The sequence below is a fragment of the Lactuca virosa genome, chromosome 3 (genome assembly GCF_052849685.1).
Source record: "Lactuca virosa cultivar CGN04683 chromosome 3, Lactuca_virosa_CGN04683_v6, whole genome shotgun sequence".
Taxonomy (NCBI): Eukaryota; Viridiplantae; Streptophyta; class Magnoliopsida; order Asterales; family Asteraceae; genus Lactuca; species Lactuca virosa.
The window spans coordinates 318,870,343-318,882,728 of NC_136428.1; the positions used below are offsets into that span (position 1 = coordinate 318,870,343).

A 12,386-nucleotide genomic window follows, 5' to 3' on the forward strand; every position below is an offset into this window, starting at 1 on the left:
TGCAGCCTCTACTCGTCGAGTGCAAGAACAGACTCGACGAGTAGCTTGCATTTGTTCATGGACTCGTCGAGTCCCCCCATGGATTCGACGAGTTCATACGAGCAGAAGACAGAAAACTCGATTTTTTCAAGCAGTTTGCACAAAAATCAACAAACAAGCCTAGGCTCTGATACCACTGATGGGTTTTGAGCATTCTAACACTTCCTAAGTGTACATGCAACCCTAATAACCTTGGATCTATGTTTGTCTAATTATCATGCAAAGTTGATTTCCAAGGTTATGATCCTATCTAGCATACATGGAAACAATTTAACATAAAAGAAAGCTAGAATTACATACCTTGTTGTTGCTTATGATCTTTGAAACCTTGTGAGCCTAGCACCCCAAGTGTGATGCCTCAAATGCTTCACATAACACCAAAATTCAATGGAGAAACTTAGAGAGAATGTATAACACACACAAAATCGGCTCTAGCCCTCTTCACTTTTAAGTGTAGCGATTTTGGGGAGAAACCCATTGCTTATATAGTGTGTTGCATTAGGTTAACCCTAATGTAACATGACTCTTCATTTCATGATCCATGGGTTAACTCCATGGAGCATCCATGGAGCATCCTATGGGTGGAACCCAACTTGATAATCCATGGAGCCTCTTAGCCCACTATATAAGATATGGAAGATTTACATAATCTACCCATATATCTAATTAGTTATCTTTTTGATCACTTAATTAATTCTAAATTAATTCTTGATCAAAACTAATTAAATAATATTATTAATATATTAGAACTTATAATATATTAATAAACCATAAGTGTTATTTCTCTCATTTAGTTTATCCAAATGCATGGTGCCATGCAACCCAAATGGACCATGCCCGGTCGGGTCAAGTACTTACCAAAAATAGTTATGGACTTAGACACCTTATCCAACACTTTTTTGACAGCGACTTTAATGAGACGCATTGCGTGTCATAAATGTGCGTCGTCTCTAGACGACGCGCAAAAGCGCGTCGTCTCTTGTTATGACAGGGCCTTCCTTGACGCGCATTTACGCGTCGTATGAGCGTTTTACGACGCGCAATGAGCATCGTAAAAGGTTGTTTTTCTAGTAGTGTTGGGCGGTGAGGGTGGTATGTGCGAAGCATATTAAAAACCGACCTCATTAGGAATCAAAGAGACCTCCTTAAACCCCTACATTAGAACGAGTGAGCCTAGTCGAGGAAAGACCGACAATGTCAATGTTTAAACACGCGAGGGCGCATGTTTTAACTTTCTTATACATACAATATATGAATCTTACATATATAAGGGGTAAATTTAAAACACTTTAAATTTGGTTGTCTATTATTAATTCAAATCAATTACAAGGACGCAATATAACAACTAGTAAAACATGAGGGGTTAATATTCAAATTTATAATCATCTATTATAAATAATATTAAAATATTTAAATCACTATTTAAATAATAAATAAATATTCAAATTATGATTAATTAATATTTATCCATAAATATTCAAATTTAAATAAACACATTTAAATAATATTTATCTTTCTTCTAGATTTAAACAATTTAAAATTTGGTATTTATCCATGTTTATCAAGACTTCAAATTCGAAAAATAGAGGAAAATTCAAAAATCCCGAATCTGCTGAATTCACGTCGTGAGCAGCTGGTTCACGTCGTGAACCCCGATTAGGGTTTTATGACATTACGAATTATTTCATTACTCATTCATCATTCAGTTTCAAACAAGTATTTTCAGAAAACGTGGATCTAGGGTGAAGGGAACCATGAACCATCGGCTCTGATACCATTGTTGGGTTTTCTACGCATCAAATACACTCTAAACTAGGCAGCGGAAAAATCGAAACAACGATATACCTAAGTGTACATGCAACCTATGGATCTATGGCTTCATGCTAATTAAATCAGCCCTAGAAAATAAAAACATAAGTAAGAAAACATATCTCTTATGATGCTCTTGATCTCCATGCTTGAGATCGTGAACCTCCATGAAGTTGCTGGATGAAAGGACCCAAACTAGAATCCCTCTAATGGTATCACACCCAATGACACAAAAGAGTTGAATAAAAAAATAACTAGGAGAAGGGTCAATTTCACAAACCCAAAGGGGTTAGAAATAGTGCATAAGAAGGGGAGGAAGAAGGGTTGGCGAATACTTCAAGCCAAGGTGCAAGGAGGAATGAAATCCCTAAGGCCCTATTTATAGCCTTGGATGCCTCCTAGGGTTTAGTACTCCTTCCCATGTGGGATGGAGGCCTAACCACGAAATTTCACTCCTTTCCCATGTGGGATGGAGTGATTTTCATCCAACCCTAATCCCATAAAGGTTTTGGAACATTTCTGATTAACCAACTATCGATTAATAAACATTCAACCCTTTAATTAATTAAACTGTTAATTAATTCCCACAATATATTTCCAAAATATATTTCCAATTAGTTTCTAATTAATTAGTAAGCATAATAATTAATAAACCAATTTCTCCTTTATTTATTCTACTCAATTTGGTTATTGAGGGAAACCCAAAAGGACCCTGCTATTATTAGAAATATGATCGACAGTTAATGACGTTGGACACTATTCCAACACCTTCTTCACTCCAAGGAATGCACAAAATCACTTGATAGCTCCCGAATGGTCTCTCAATCTCAAGAGATGGAACTTATTGTCTGAGAGGGTTATGTTTCTGGAAATGGTGGCCAGCAATGAGGCCATCTTATTCTTTATATAGGGACACCCCCTCATTTAGGGTTTTCTCTCTGTGCCTAGTACGCCCAGCGTACTAGGTGGCTCCGCTTTATCTTCACGCACATGAGTACGATAAGCGTACACACACGTACGCCCAACGTACTCAACTTCCACCTTTCTCAAATAAGGGACCATTCCTGCCAACACTTCAAACTCTCATAGCTTCCTTGTTATATGTCCGTTTCCAGTGAAACTTATACCCACAGAAAAGTGACAAGAAGCCCTACGCTTCTAGCAACTCATCCCAGCTTCGAGGCTTCCTCACGCCCGGGTTGCAGCCCACGAATCCTAAATCATGGACGATCCGGAACAGGATGTTACAATACTACTCTTCAATATGAATTCAAAAATATAGAGAACGTTGAAAATGGAACTTGTGTGAAAAAAGTTATGATTTTCGCAGCGTTATTTACAGTCCAACTGTAACATCCCAAAAATCATTGTAAAACTTTTCATTTTAAAAAAAAAATACATATAATAATCCATAAGTCATACAAAACATGTGTTCCAAAAGCCATAGTCATAAATCAGAGTATCCCAAAATCAATTTACTAACAAAATATCCAAGCATGATGTGCAAAATCATGTCTTCGCCTTGTCTCTAAGTCACACCCCAAAACCGAGAACGGCGGAAACGTTCTGGGGCGGAGGACGTCATGTACAGTATCATAACAATGTAAAGTAGTAAATAAGCAAACAACATCATCCATTGCATTAACATAATAATTTAATACAATTGTGTGTTCTGTAAAGTTATAAGACACCAAACTGATATATCAAAATAAAAGATGAGTCTTGAAGCTCCATCTTCTCAAAGGCTGCCATCGGTACCTGTCTACAGATGACTTGAGAATACAAGTTATTTTGAAAGAGTTTATTTGCATTAAAGCTGGTGAGTTCATAAGTAAATTAGTGTCATCGTTTGTAAGAAAATGTTTGTATGTAAATGTTTGTTATACATTTGAATTCTCCAAGAAAATCCTATATTTTCTACTAAAAGTAGCCTTCTACCAAGGCATCAAATATTTGTATGTTTGTTTCTTGTAAAAGTGTGTATTTTCCATAGTGTAACTATCATTATCAAAATATAGTTATGCATTACCTTTTATGTGAGAATATCACAATGTAATTGTAATAGGAAAATAATGAAGTACCGTAGTGTTGTATTATAGTAACTACTGCTGTACTAACTACCTTAACCCAATTGTTAATTAAGGTAAATTATGCTGAGCTCGTAACCATACTTGATTGACTAGTAAAAACACGACGTAAGGAAACGTCGAAAATGAAATGAATCATGTCACCCGTAGATCTGCAGATCCTACTATAGCTAGCAGCAAGGTGTAGGACGGCCAATCTAGTATAGATCTATACACACTTCACGCTCTCCCTCCAGGAGACTCTGGTTACGAAACGAGACACAACAGTGATGCTATGCCCCGAAGTAGTGGCTCGCATCTATGTTATTGTATCCGTTGTATATGTAAAGTGCGTTCTCTTAGATTCTTATGATAGTAAACGTTGATCCTCATAATAGTATGTTTCTCGTATTTGTATGTATTGTTCCTCATAATAGTATGTTTCTCGAATTAGTATGTATTCTCCTAAACTATACCCATTATAGTTTACTAGTGAAGTTGTTTGAATGACTGAGCATGATTACACATCCTTGCTACCCAAGGATGTTAGAAACTGAAGTAAAGCTTTTATATCTACATAAATATATATGATATGTAACTGAGAGTCAAACGACACTCGGACAAACAACCTGATGCCCCAAGTCCACATCCAAACAAGGAAAAGAAAATGAAGTTATTTGTTAGTCCTAAGTCCTTTCAATCTTATTTACATAAAAATATTCACATAGATATGGTTTAACAATAATAAGTTTAAAAGAGTTAAATAGGAAAAGTATTTGATATGTAAGAATAAGTTTGATAAAGAGTTTGGTAAAACAGTGAAAAGTATAGTAAATCCACTTGTTTGATAGTTATTAATCGCATGTGATATATATAATAACTATAAAGTTTCAACTTGTATCCCCCCCCCCCATAAAAGCATTTAAAAGTATTTAAAAGGTTGATTAAGGGGTATGAACTAACTTGCTGTAAGAAGTCGGATGACAGATCGATATAGGAAGTTGAGTGTCAATTGAAGACTTGAGCACGCACGGATCCTATTTAACCATATAATCACATATATATGTACACAATTAGTTTATATAACCACTAATTATTGAATTTGGACCACCTTAGGGACTAGAAAACACTCATAATGAAGTGTTACAACCATATAAGATTGTATATAAGTGGTATAAGACTATACAATGGAGTGTATGGTCAAAATGCACAACAATTGTGTGTGTGCGGCCAGGGTGTGCGGCCAGGGTGTGTGTGTGGCCAGGGTGTGTTTGCGGCCGCACACTCCTTATGGAATGTGACAAAACGTGATTTTATGCTATAAGACTCATCTAGGAAGGTTTCTCACTTCATGCCTTAGTCTTATATGAAGTTTGTTTCTATTATTGGACCTAAAAAGGGTGTGTGCGGCCGCACACACTTGAAGATCATAAGATGTGTTGATTTTTCTTGCCTAACTTCAAGTGTTCTAAGCATATAACTAGTTGTGATAGGTGTATACACGTTATAGAGGCTTGAAAGGGGTGTTTAAGGTCTAAAACTAGTGTGTGTGTTCTTGGTGTTCTTGAAGATCTAACACCCAAAAAGGTGTTTTCATGGATCAAATCAAAGGGGAAGGCTAGTTAAAGTCGTGTATCAACAAATCAAAAGGAAGAATTTCTTACTTTTATGAAGATCAAGATGAAGATTGGATGGTACTTGAGAGAAAACGAGTTCTATCCTTGAAGAAGTGGAAAAAGTGTTCAAAATGACTAAGTGTTACTTATATATGAAGGAGTGTGTGGCTGAAATGGGTGTGTGGCCGCACACTCATGTGTGTGGCCGCACACTCCATATGTTGGAGTGTTTGGCCCGAGTTTGCTTCATATACATCGAGTTAACCCATTTCTAGGCTCCTTCTTTGATTGTACTAATTTTAGAACACTCAAATAGACCCTAAATAGTGCTAAAAGAAAGCAAAACGAGTCTAACTTTGATTGTATGGATCTATTGTACACGATAAAAATTTCGGGTTGTCACATCATCCCCCCGTTATAGAGAATTTTGTCCCGAAATTAGAGTTTAAGCAAATATGTAGTTACAAATAACTAAGCGAAAAGATGAGGATATTTCAATTTCATTTGATCCTCGCGCTCCCAAGTGAATTTAGGTCCTCGCTTGGCATTCCAGCGAACCTTCACTATCGGGATACGACATTGTTTTGTTTGTTTGACCTCGCGGTCCATGATCTCTACCGGTTCTTCCATGAAGTTGAGGCTCTCGTTGATCTCGATCTCGTCGAGTGGGATTAAAAGACTCTCGTCAGATAGGCACTTTTTCAAGTTCGAGACGTGGAAGGTACGATGTACGTTACTGAGTTCACGCGGTAGATTGAGTTTGTAAGCTACTGGGCCAATTCGGGCAAGAATCTCGAAAGGCCCTATGTATCTTAGATTCAACTTCCCATGCTTTCCAAAGCGTATCAAGCCTTTCCAGGGTGAGAATTTCAATAAGACGCGGTCTCCCACCTGGAATTCCAACGGTTTTCTCCTTTTGTCTGCGTAGCTTTTCTGTCGGTCTCTAGATGCTTTCAATCGTTCACGAATCTGAACGATCTTCTCTGTCATTTCCCGTATGAGTTACGGACCTGTGAGAGTGCTATCAGGAATTTGTCCTTTAGCTAACTGTGTGTCGCCAACTTCAGCCCAGCACAGAGGAGATCTGCACTTGCGGCCATAGAGGGCTTCGAAGGGAGTAGCCTTTATGCTCGTGTGATAGCTATTGTTGTAGGAAAATTCGACAAGGGGTAAATGGATATCCCATGCCTTTCCAAAGTCAATCACACAGGCTCTCAGCATATCTTCCAAAGTTTGTATCGTTCTCTCACTTTGTCCGTCAGTCTGAGGATGGTAGGCTGTACTCATGTCCAGCCTAGTTCCTAGAGAATTTTGCAGCGATTGCTAGAACCTTGAAGTAAATCTACTATATCTATCGGAGATAATGGATATAGGAACCCCATGCAGTCGTATGATTTCTCTAATCTAAGTTCTTGTTAGCTTTTCCATCTTGTCCGTCTCTTTGATTGGCAAGAAATGCACGGATTTTGTCAATCTGTCGACGATGACCCAAATGGTATCAAGTCCACCCGTTGTCTTGGGCAACTTAGTTATGAAGTCCTTAGTAATCCACTCCCATTTCCACTCCGGTATCTCAGGTTGTTGCAATAAACCTGAGGGTTTCTGGTACTCGACCTTAACCTTCGCGCAAGTGAGGAATTTACTCACGAAGGTAGCAATCTCTGCTTTCATGTTAGGCCACCAGTACAGTTTCTTAAGATCTAGATACATCTTATCTGAACCCGGATGAATGGAATACCTAGTGTTGTGAGCTTCGGTCATGACCAAGTCTCTGAAGCCACCGTGTTTCGGTGTCCAGATACGATCCATGAGATATAAATCTCCGTCACCCTTTGCTTCCAGATTTTTATCTATTCCTCTCAGGGATTCACTCGCCACATTTTCAGGTTTTAAGGGCTCTAGTTGAGCCTCTTTAATTTGTGTGGACAAGTGTGAATGGATAGTTATAGTCAAAGACTTGACTCTTCGACCAGAGTATTCTTTCCGACTCAGGGCGTCAGCTACTACATTGGCTTTACCAGGGTGATAACGAATATCGCATTCGTAGTCATTGAGTAGTTCGACCCATCGTTGTTGTCACATGTCAAGCTCCTTTTGATCGAAAATGTGTTGAAGGCTCTTGTGGTCGGTGAAAATAATACTCTTCGTTCCATAGAGGTAGTGTCTCCAGATCTGCAAAGCAAATACCACTGCTCCTAATTCTAGATCGTGCGTCGTATAGTTGACTTCATGTGTCTTTAGTTGACGTGAGGCATAGGCGATGACCTTTCCTCTTTGCATAAGAACACAACCAAGCCCTTGGTTGGATGCATCGCAATAAACCACAAAGTCTTCTATCCCCTCGGGAAGGGATAGTATTGGTGCGGTGCATAAGGCTCGTTTTAGTGTTTGAAATTCTTTCTCTTGTTTCTCTTCCCAATCAAAGGCCACGCCTTTCTGGGTCAATGTTGTAAGTGGTTTCGTAATATGAGAGAAGTTCTGTATGAATCTGCGGTAGTAGCCAGCGAGACCTAGAAATTGACGAATTTCCGTAGGCGTCTTCGGTGCTGACCAGTTCTCAATGGCCTTAATTTTGGAAGGGTCCACGTGAATTCCCTCTTCGCTAACAACGTGACCCAAAAACTCGACTCGTCGAATCCGAAATTCGCACTTAGAGAACTTCGCATAGAGCTTCTCTGATCGTAGTGTTCCTAAGACTTTACGCAGATGTTGACTATGTTCCTCCTTACTTCAAGAGTAGATCAGTATGTCATCTATGAAGACAATGACAAACTGATCCAAATAAGGACGGCACACCCTATTCATTAAATCCATGAATACTGCTGGTGCGTTAGTCAATCCGAATGGCATCATTACAAACTCGTAGTGCCCATAACGAGTTCGGAAGGCTGTCTTTGGAACATCATCCTCTAGTACTCGCAATTGGTGATACTCGAATCTTAGATCAATCTTCGAGAAGTAGTTCGCCCCTTGAAGTTAATCGAATAGGTCGTAAATGTGTGGTAGAGGGTAACGATTTTTGATAGTCAATTTGTTTAGTTCCCTGTAATCGATGCACATACGGGACGATCCGCCTTTCTTCTTTACGAATAAGACTGGTGCTCCCCATGGTGAGAAGCTTGGTCTTATAAATCCCTTTTTGAGAAGTTCGTTAAGCTGACTGGAAATTTCCTGTATCTCTTCTGGAGCTAGACGATAGGGTGACTTGGCTACTGGGGTAGCCCCTGGAATTAAGTCGATTCGAAACTCGACTTGACGTTGCAGTGGTAATCCTGGTAGTTCTTCTGGAAAAACATCGGGAAAATCGCGTACCTCGGGGATGTTCTTTAGGTCTTGCTTCTCTTTGCTCGTATCAACAACGTGAGCAAGGAATGCGTGTCATTCCTTTCATAAACACTTCTGGGCTTGTACGCTAGAGATGATGCGAAGGCTCGTGCCCGGTTTGTCGCCGTAAATAATAAGGGTTTCGCTAGATGGAAGGTTTAGGCGAACAGCTTTCTCATAACACATGATATCAGCACAATGAAGACTCAACCAATACATGTCGATTATAACGTCGAAGCTTTTAATGGAGACCGGCATGAGATCAATTGGAAACGAATGGCTATCTAATGATAGAGTACATCCTATGTAAATACTGTTAGTGATCTCGGTCTTTCCGTTAGCCATCTCTACTGTAAATGATTCTTTAAGTGTACGTGGCTTTTGTTTAAGCAATTGAGCAAATTTTTGATTTACGAAACTCCTTTCGGCTCCGCTATCAAACAGAATACATGCAAATGAGTTATCGAGGAGGAACGTACCGGTAACCACAGTAGGGTCGGCTACCGCTTCCTCGTGGCCTATAGCCAACACTCGTCCTGTTCCGCCAGCGTTTGCTGCCTTTGGGCAGTTCCTTTTAAAGTGACTTGTTTCACCACAACCATAACAAGACTGGCTCGCACCAGCTCCGGGGACTTGATTGATCGGCCTTGCCGGGGCCTTGCAGAAACGGGCAGTGTACCCTTTTCCGTAGCAGTTAGCGCACTACATTTCACGGCAGGCACCATGATGATGGAAAGTGTATTTGTTGCACTTGGGTAAATTCCCAGTATATGGCTTCCTTGGCGCATCAGCAGTGGTGCGATATTTGGTGCTTCACGTTCTTCAGGTTCTCTGTGTATTGGGTTTTGGAATCAGGGCTTATGTCAAAATCAGAAGAATGATGTAAACGTATGAAATCATGTTTGGATTTTAACTGAAATGATAAAGTCATTGTTCTTGTGAGTCAAGCAAAATGCCAAAATTGGGGCAAACGGGCTTTCTACGTTCGTAATTGAAATTGTAATTGGTAGAGGCATGTGAACGAACTTGGGCTGATTGTGCGCTTATTCATAATTGTCAAGTCATACCTGAAAGTCAAAATCGACTTATATGAATGAAGAACAGTGGGTTGTTGATCGGAATTGATTTGAAGACAGGTTCACAATCGCTAAATGGGTTTTACTTTCGTGGCTTCATATAATCAAAACAAATGAATTTCGCAATCAGTAGAGTGAATGGAATTGGGATTGGAACTTATCAGAATGATTTGAGCAGATATTCTTGAGGGTCAAAAGAAAGTCAAACTTAAGCTATTGGGACTTGAGTTCGCTTTTGTATCAATGGCTTTGGAATGTACCTGGAACGAAATTGAGTTCGGTTGGTAGCTCTTGGAATGAAAGCACTTGGAACAAAAGTAATCGAACGAAAGGGGGATGAACTGAAAGTGAACATGTGCTCGGACCGAACATGGTTTCGGTTCAATGAACCTGGACCGAACTTGGTTTCGGTTGCTTGTACTCGGAGTGAACCTATTGGAGTCGATGTTTATATGTGCCAATTTCAAGGTTTCGCGTCTAGTTTGAGTCATCGTTGAAAGATCAACTGGTGCAGTGTTCGTTCAATCTCATGTAAATGATGAAGATGACTAATGTTACATCAAGGTCCATGCAACTTCAGCAAATTGGCATTTTTGGTCCCTGTTGTTTTTACAGATTGGTATTTTTGGATCATTTCCAGTTTTTGCTTCAAATAAAGGGGTATATTGATGCTGAATTACGATTCCAGCCCCTATCTTTCAGCAAGTGACAGTTTCGGCCCATTCATCTCAAGAGAGTCACCGTGGGGTTGATATTGGAAAAATGGTTGAGAAATGTTTAATGGAGTGGGAAATAGATAACGTTTTCACAATTTCCATTGACAATGCAAGTGCGAATGATGTGGCAATTGACTTCTTGAAAAAAAGTTTTCAAAACTCCAACAAGTGTCTTCTAAATGGGAAATGGATGCACATTCGATGTATTTCCCACATTTTAAATTTAGTGGTGCAAGATGGCATAAAAAAGTTGATAAGGCGGTGGAGATAGTTCGATGGGCGGTTAAATGGATTAGGCAATCGCCTTCTAGAATTCATAAGTTTACCGAGTTTGCTAAGGTTGCTAATCCCGGTATAACAAAACACTTGAAGAGAGATGTGCCAACAAGATGGAACTCTACTTACCATATGTTGGAAATTGCCCAAGCTTACGAAAAAACTTTTGAGAGATATGATCTTGAGGAATTTGATTTTCGGTACAAAATTGAAAAGGCGGGTTTGTCGATACCTTCATCAAGCGATTGGGAAAGGGTTAGGAATGTATGTCATTTTTTAAAACCTCTTCATGATGTTACTTTGAGGATTTCCGGGACACTTTATGTGACATCAAACACATGCATTGAAGATATATATTCCATTCGTACGCTCTTGGATGATGCTATTTCCGATTCTAGTCTTTGTGATATTGCATTGGCCATGAAAATAAAGTTTGATAAGTATTTTGGCGACATAGAAAAAATGAATTTATTGCTCTACTTTGCTTTGATTCTTGATCCAAGGAACAAAGTAAAGTATTTGGTTATACTACTTGAGGATCGTTATGGAGAAAAGGGGGTGGAGGCCAAAAAGAAATATATCATGGATTCTATGTATGAATTATATAATGATTATATTAGAATTCATTCTCCAAGTTCTACTTCAAGTACTGCCGAGTCTACCACTTCATTATCGATACTATGGAAACGCCAAAACCCAGATTTTATGGCACCTAATCCCCCATTAAGAAATAAACTAAGAGAAAAGATGAAGACGAACATAGTTGAATCAATTAGAGAGTTAGAAAAGTATTTGCAAGAAAGTGTTGAAGACGACTCAGAAATGTTTAGTATTCTAGATTGGTGGAAAGTGAATAGTCCAAGATTCCCGGTTCTATCATTGATGGCAAGAGATGTGTTTGCCATTCCCGTCTCAACCGTGGCTTCGGAATCCGTTTTTAGCACTAATGGGAGGGTGTTGGATCCGTTTAGGAGTTCTTTGACTCCTAAGATTGTTGAAAGTTTAATTTATACACAAGACTGGATTCGGGGTAGCATAAGTGACACAATCGATTATGAAAAAGATTGGGAAGAAAATCAACAAACTGACAAAGGTAATTGTTTATCGTTCATTATTTTAATTATTGTAAATTTAATATATTTTCCTTTTAATACTAATGTTATTTGACTTTTTTTTATATAGAATTAAGCAAGATGAAGTAGTGAATGTGCAAGAAGAACGAGTAGGTGCAAGAAGCCGAGTATATTTATGAATGTCTTTTGGAACATGAATGTTATTATTTTCATAATATGTAATGGATTTCTATGTTTTCTAGATTTAAGACGTGAGTTTTTTTGGTAAATGCAAAATATATGCATATATATTGATATCAAGTAATTTAAATGATTGACTTTGGTTGTTATTATTTCTTTTAAGTATTTGTTTTTTTAACATCTTATTAGATTTGATTAAATCGTTAAACGA

General features: G+C 38.7%; 1 protein-coding gene across 1 annotated transcript; it reads left to right on the forward strand.

The window, feature by feature from the left end:
* Nucleotides 1-10,832: 10,832 nt before the first annotated feature.
* Nucleotides 10,833-12,124, forward strand: LOC145164725 (zinc finger BED domain-containing protein RICESLEEPER 2-like). Its single transcript, XM_079083420.1, has 2 exons — nucleotides 10,833-12,015; nucleotides 12,105-12,124. The coding sequence occupies exons 1-2, from the start codon at nucleotides 10,833-10,835 to the stop codon at nucleotides 12,122-12,124; spliced, it is 1,203 nt and encodes a 400-aa protein (XP_078939546.1).
* Nucleotides 12,125-12,386: the final 262 nt, after the last annotated feature.

Bases quoted from the DNA above. Each gene is read 5' to 3' on its own strand.
- LOC145164725 (XM_079083420.1), top strand. From the start codon at position 10,833: ATGGATGCACATTCGATGTATTTCCCACATTTTAAATTTAGTGGTGCA. The intron at 12,016-12,104 runs GTAATTGTTTAT...TTTTTTATATAG, and splicing joins AAATCAACAAACTGACAAAG to AATTAAGCAAGATGAAGTAG.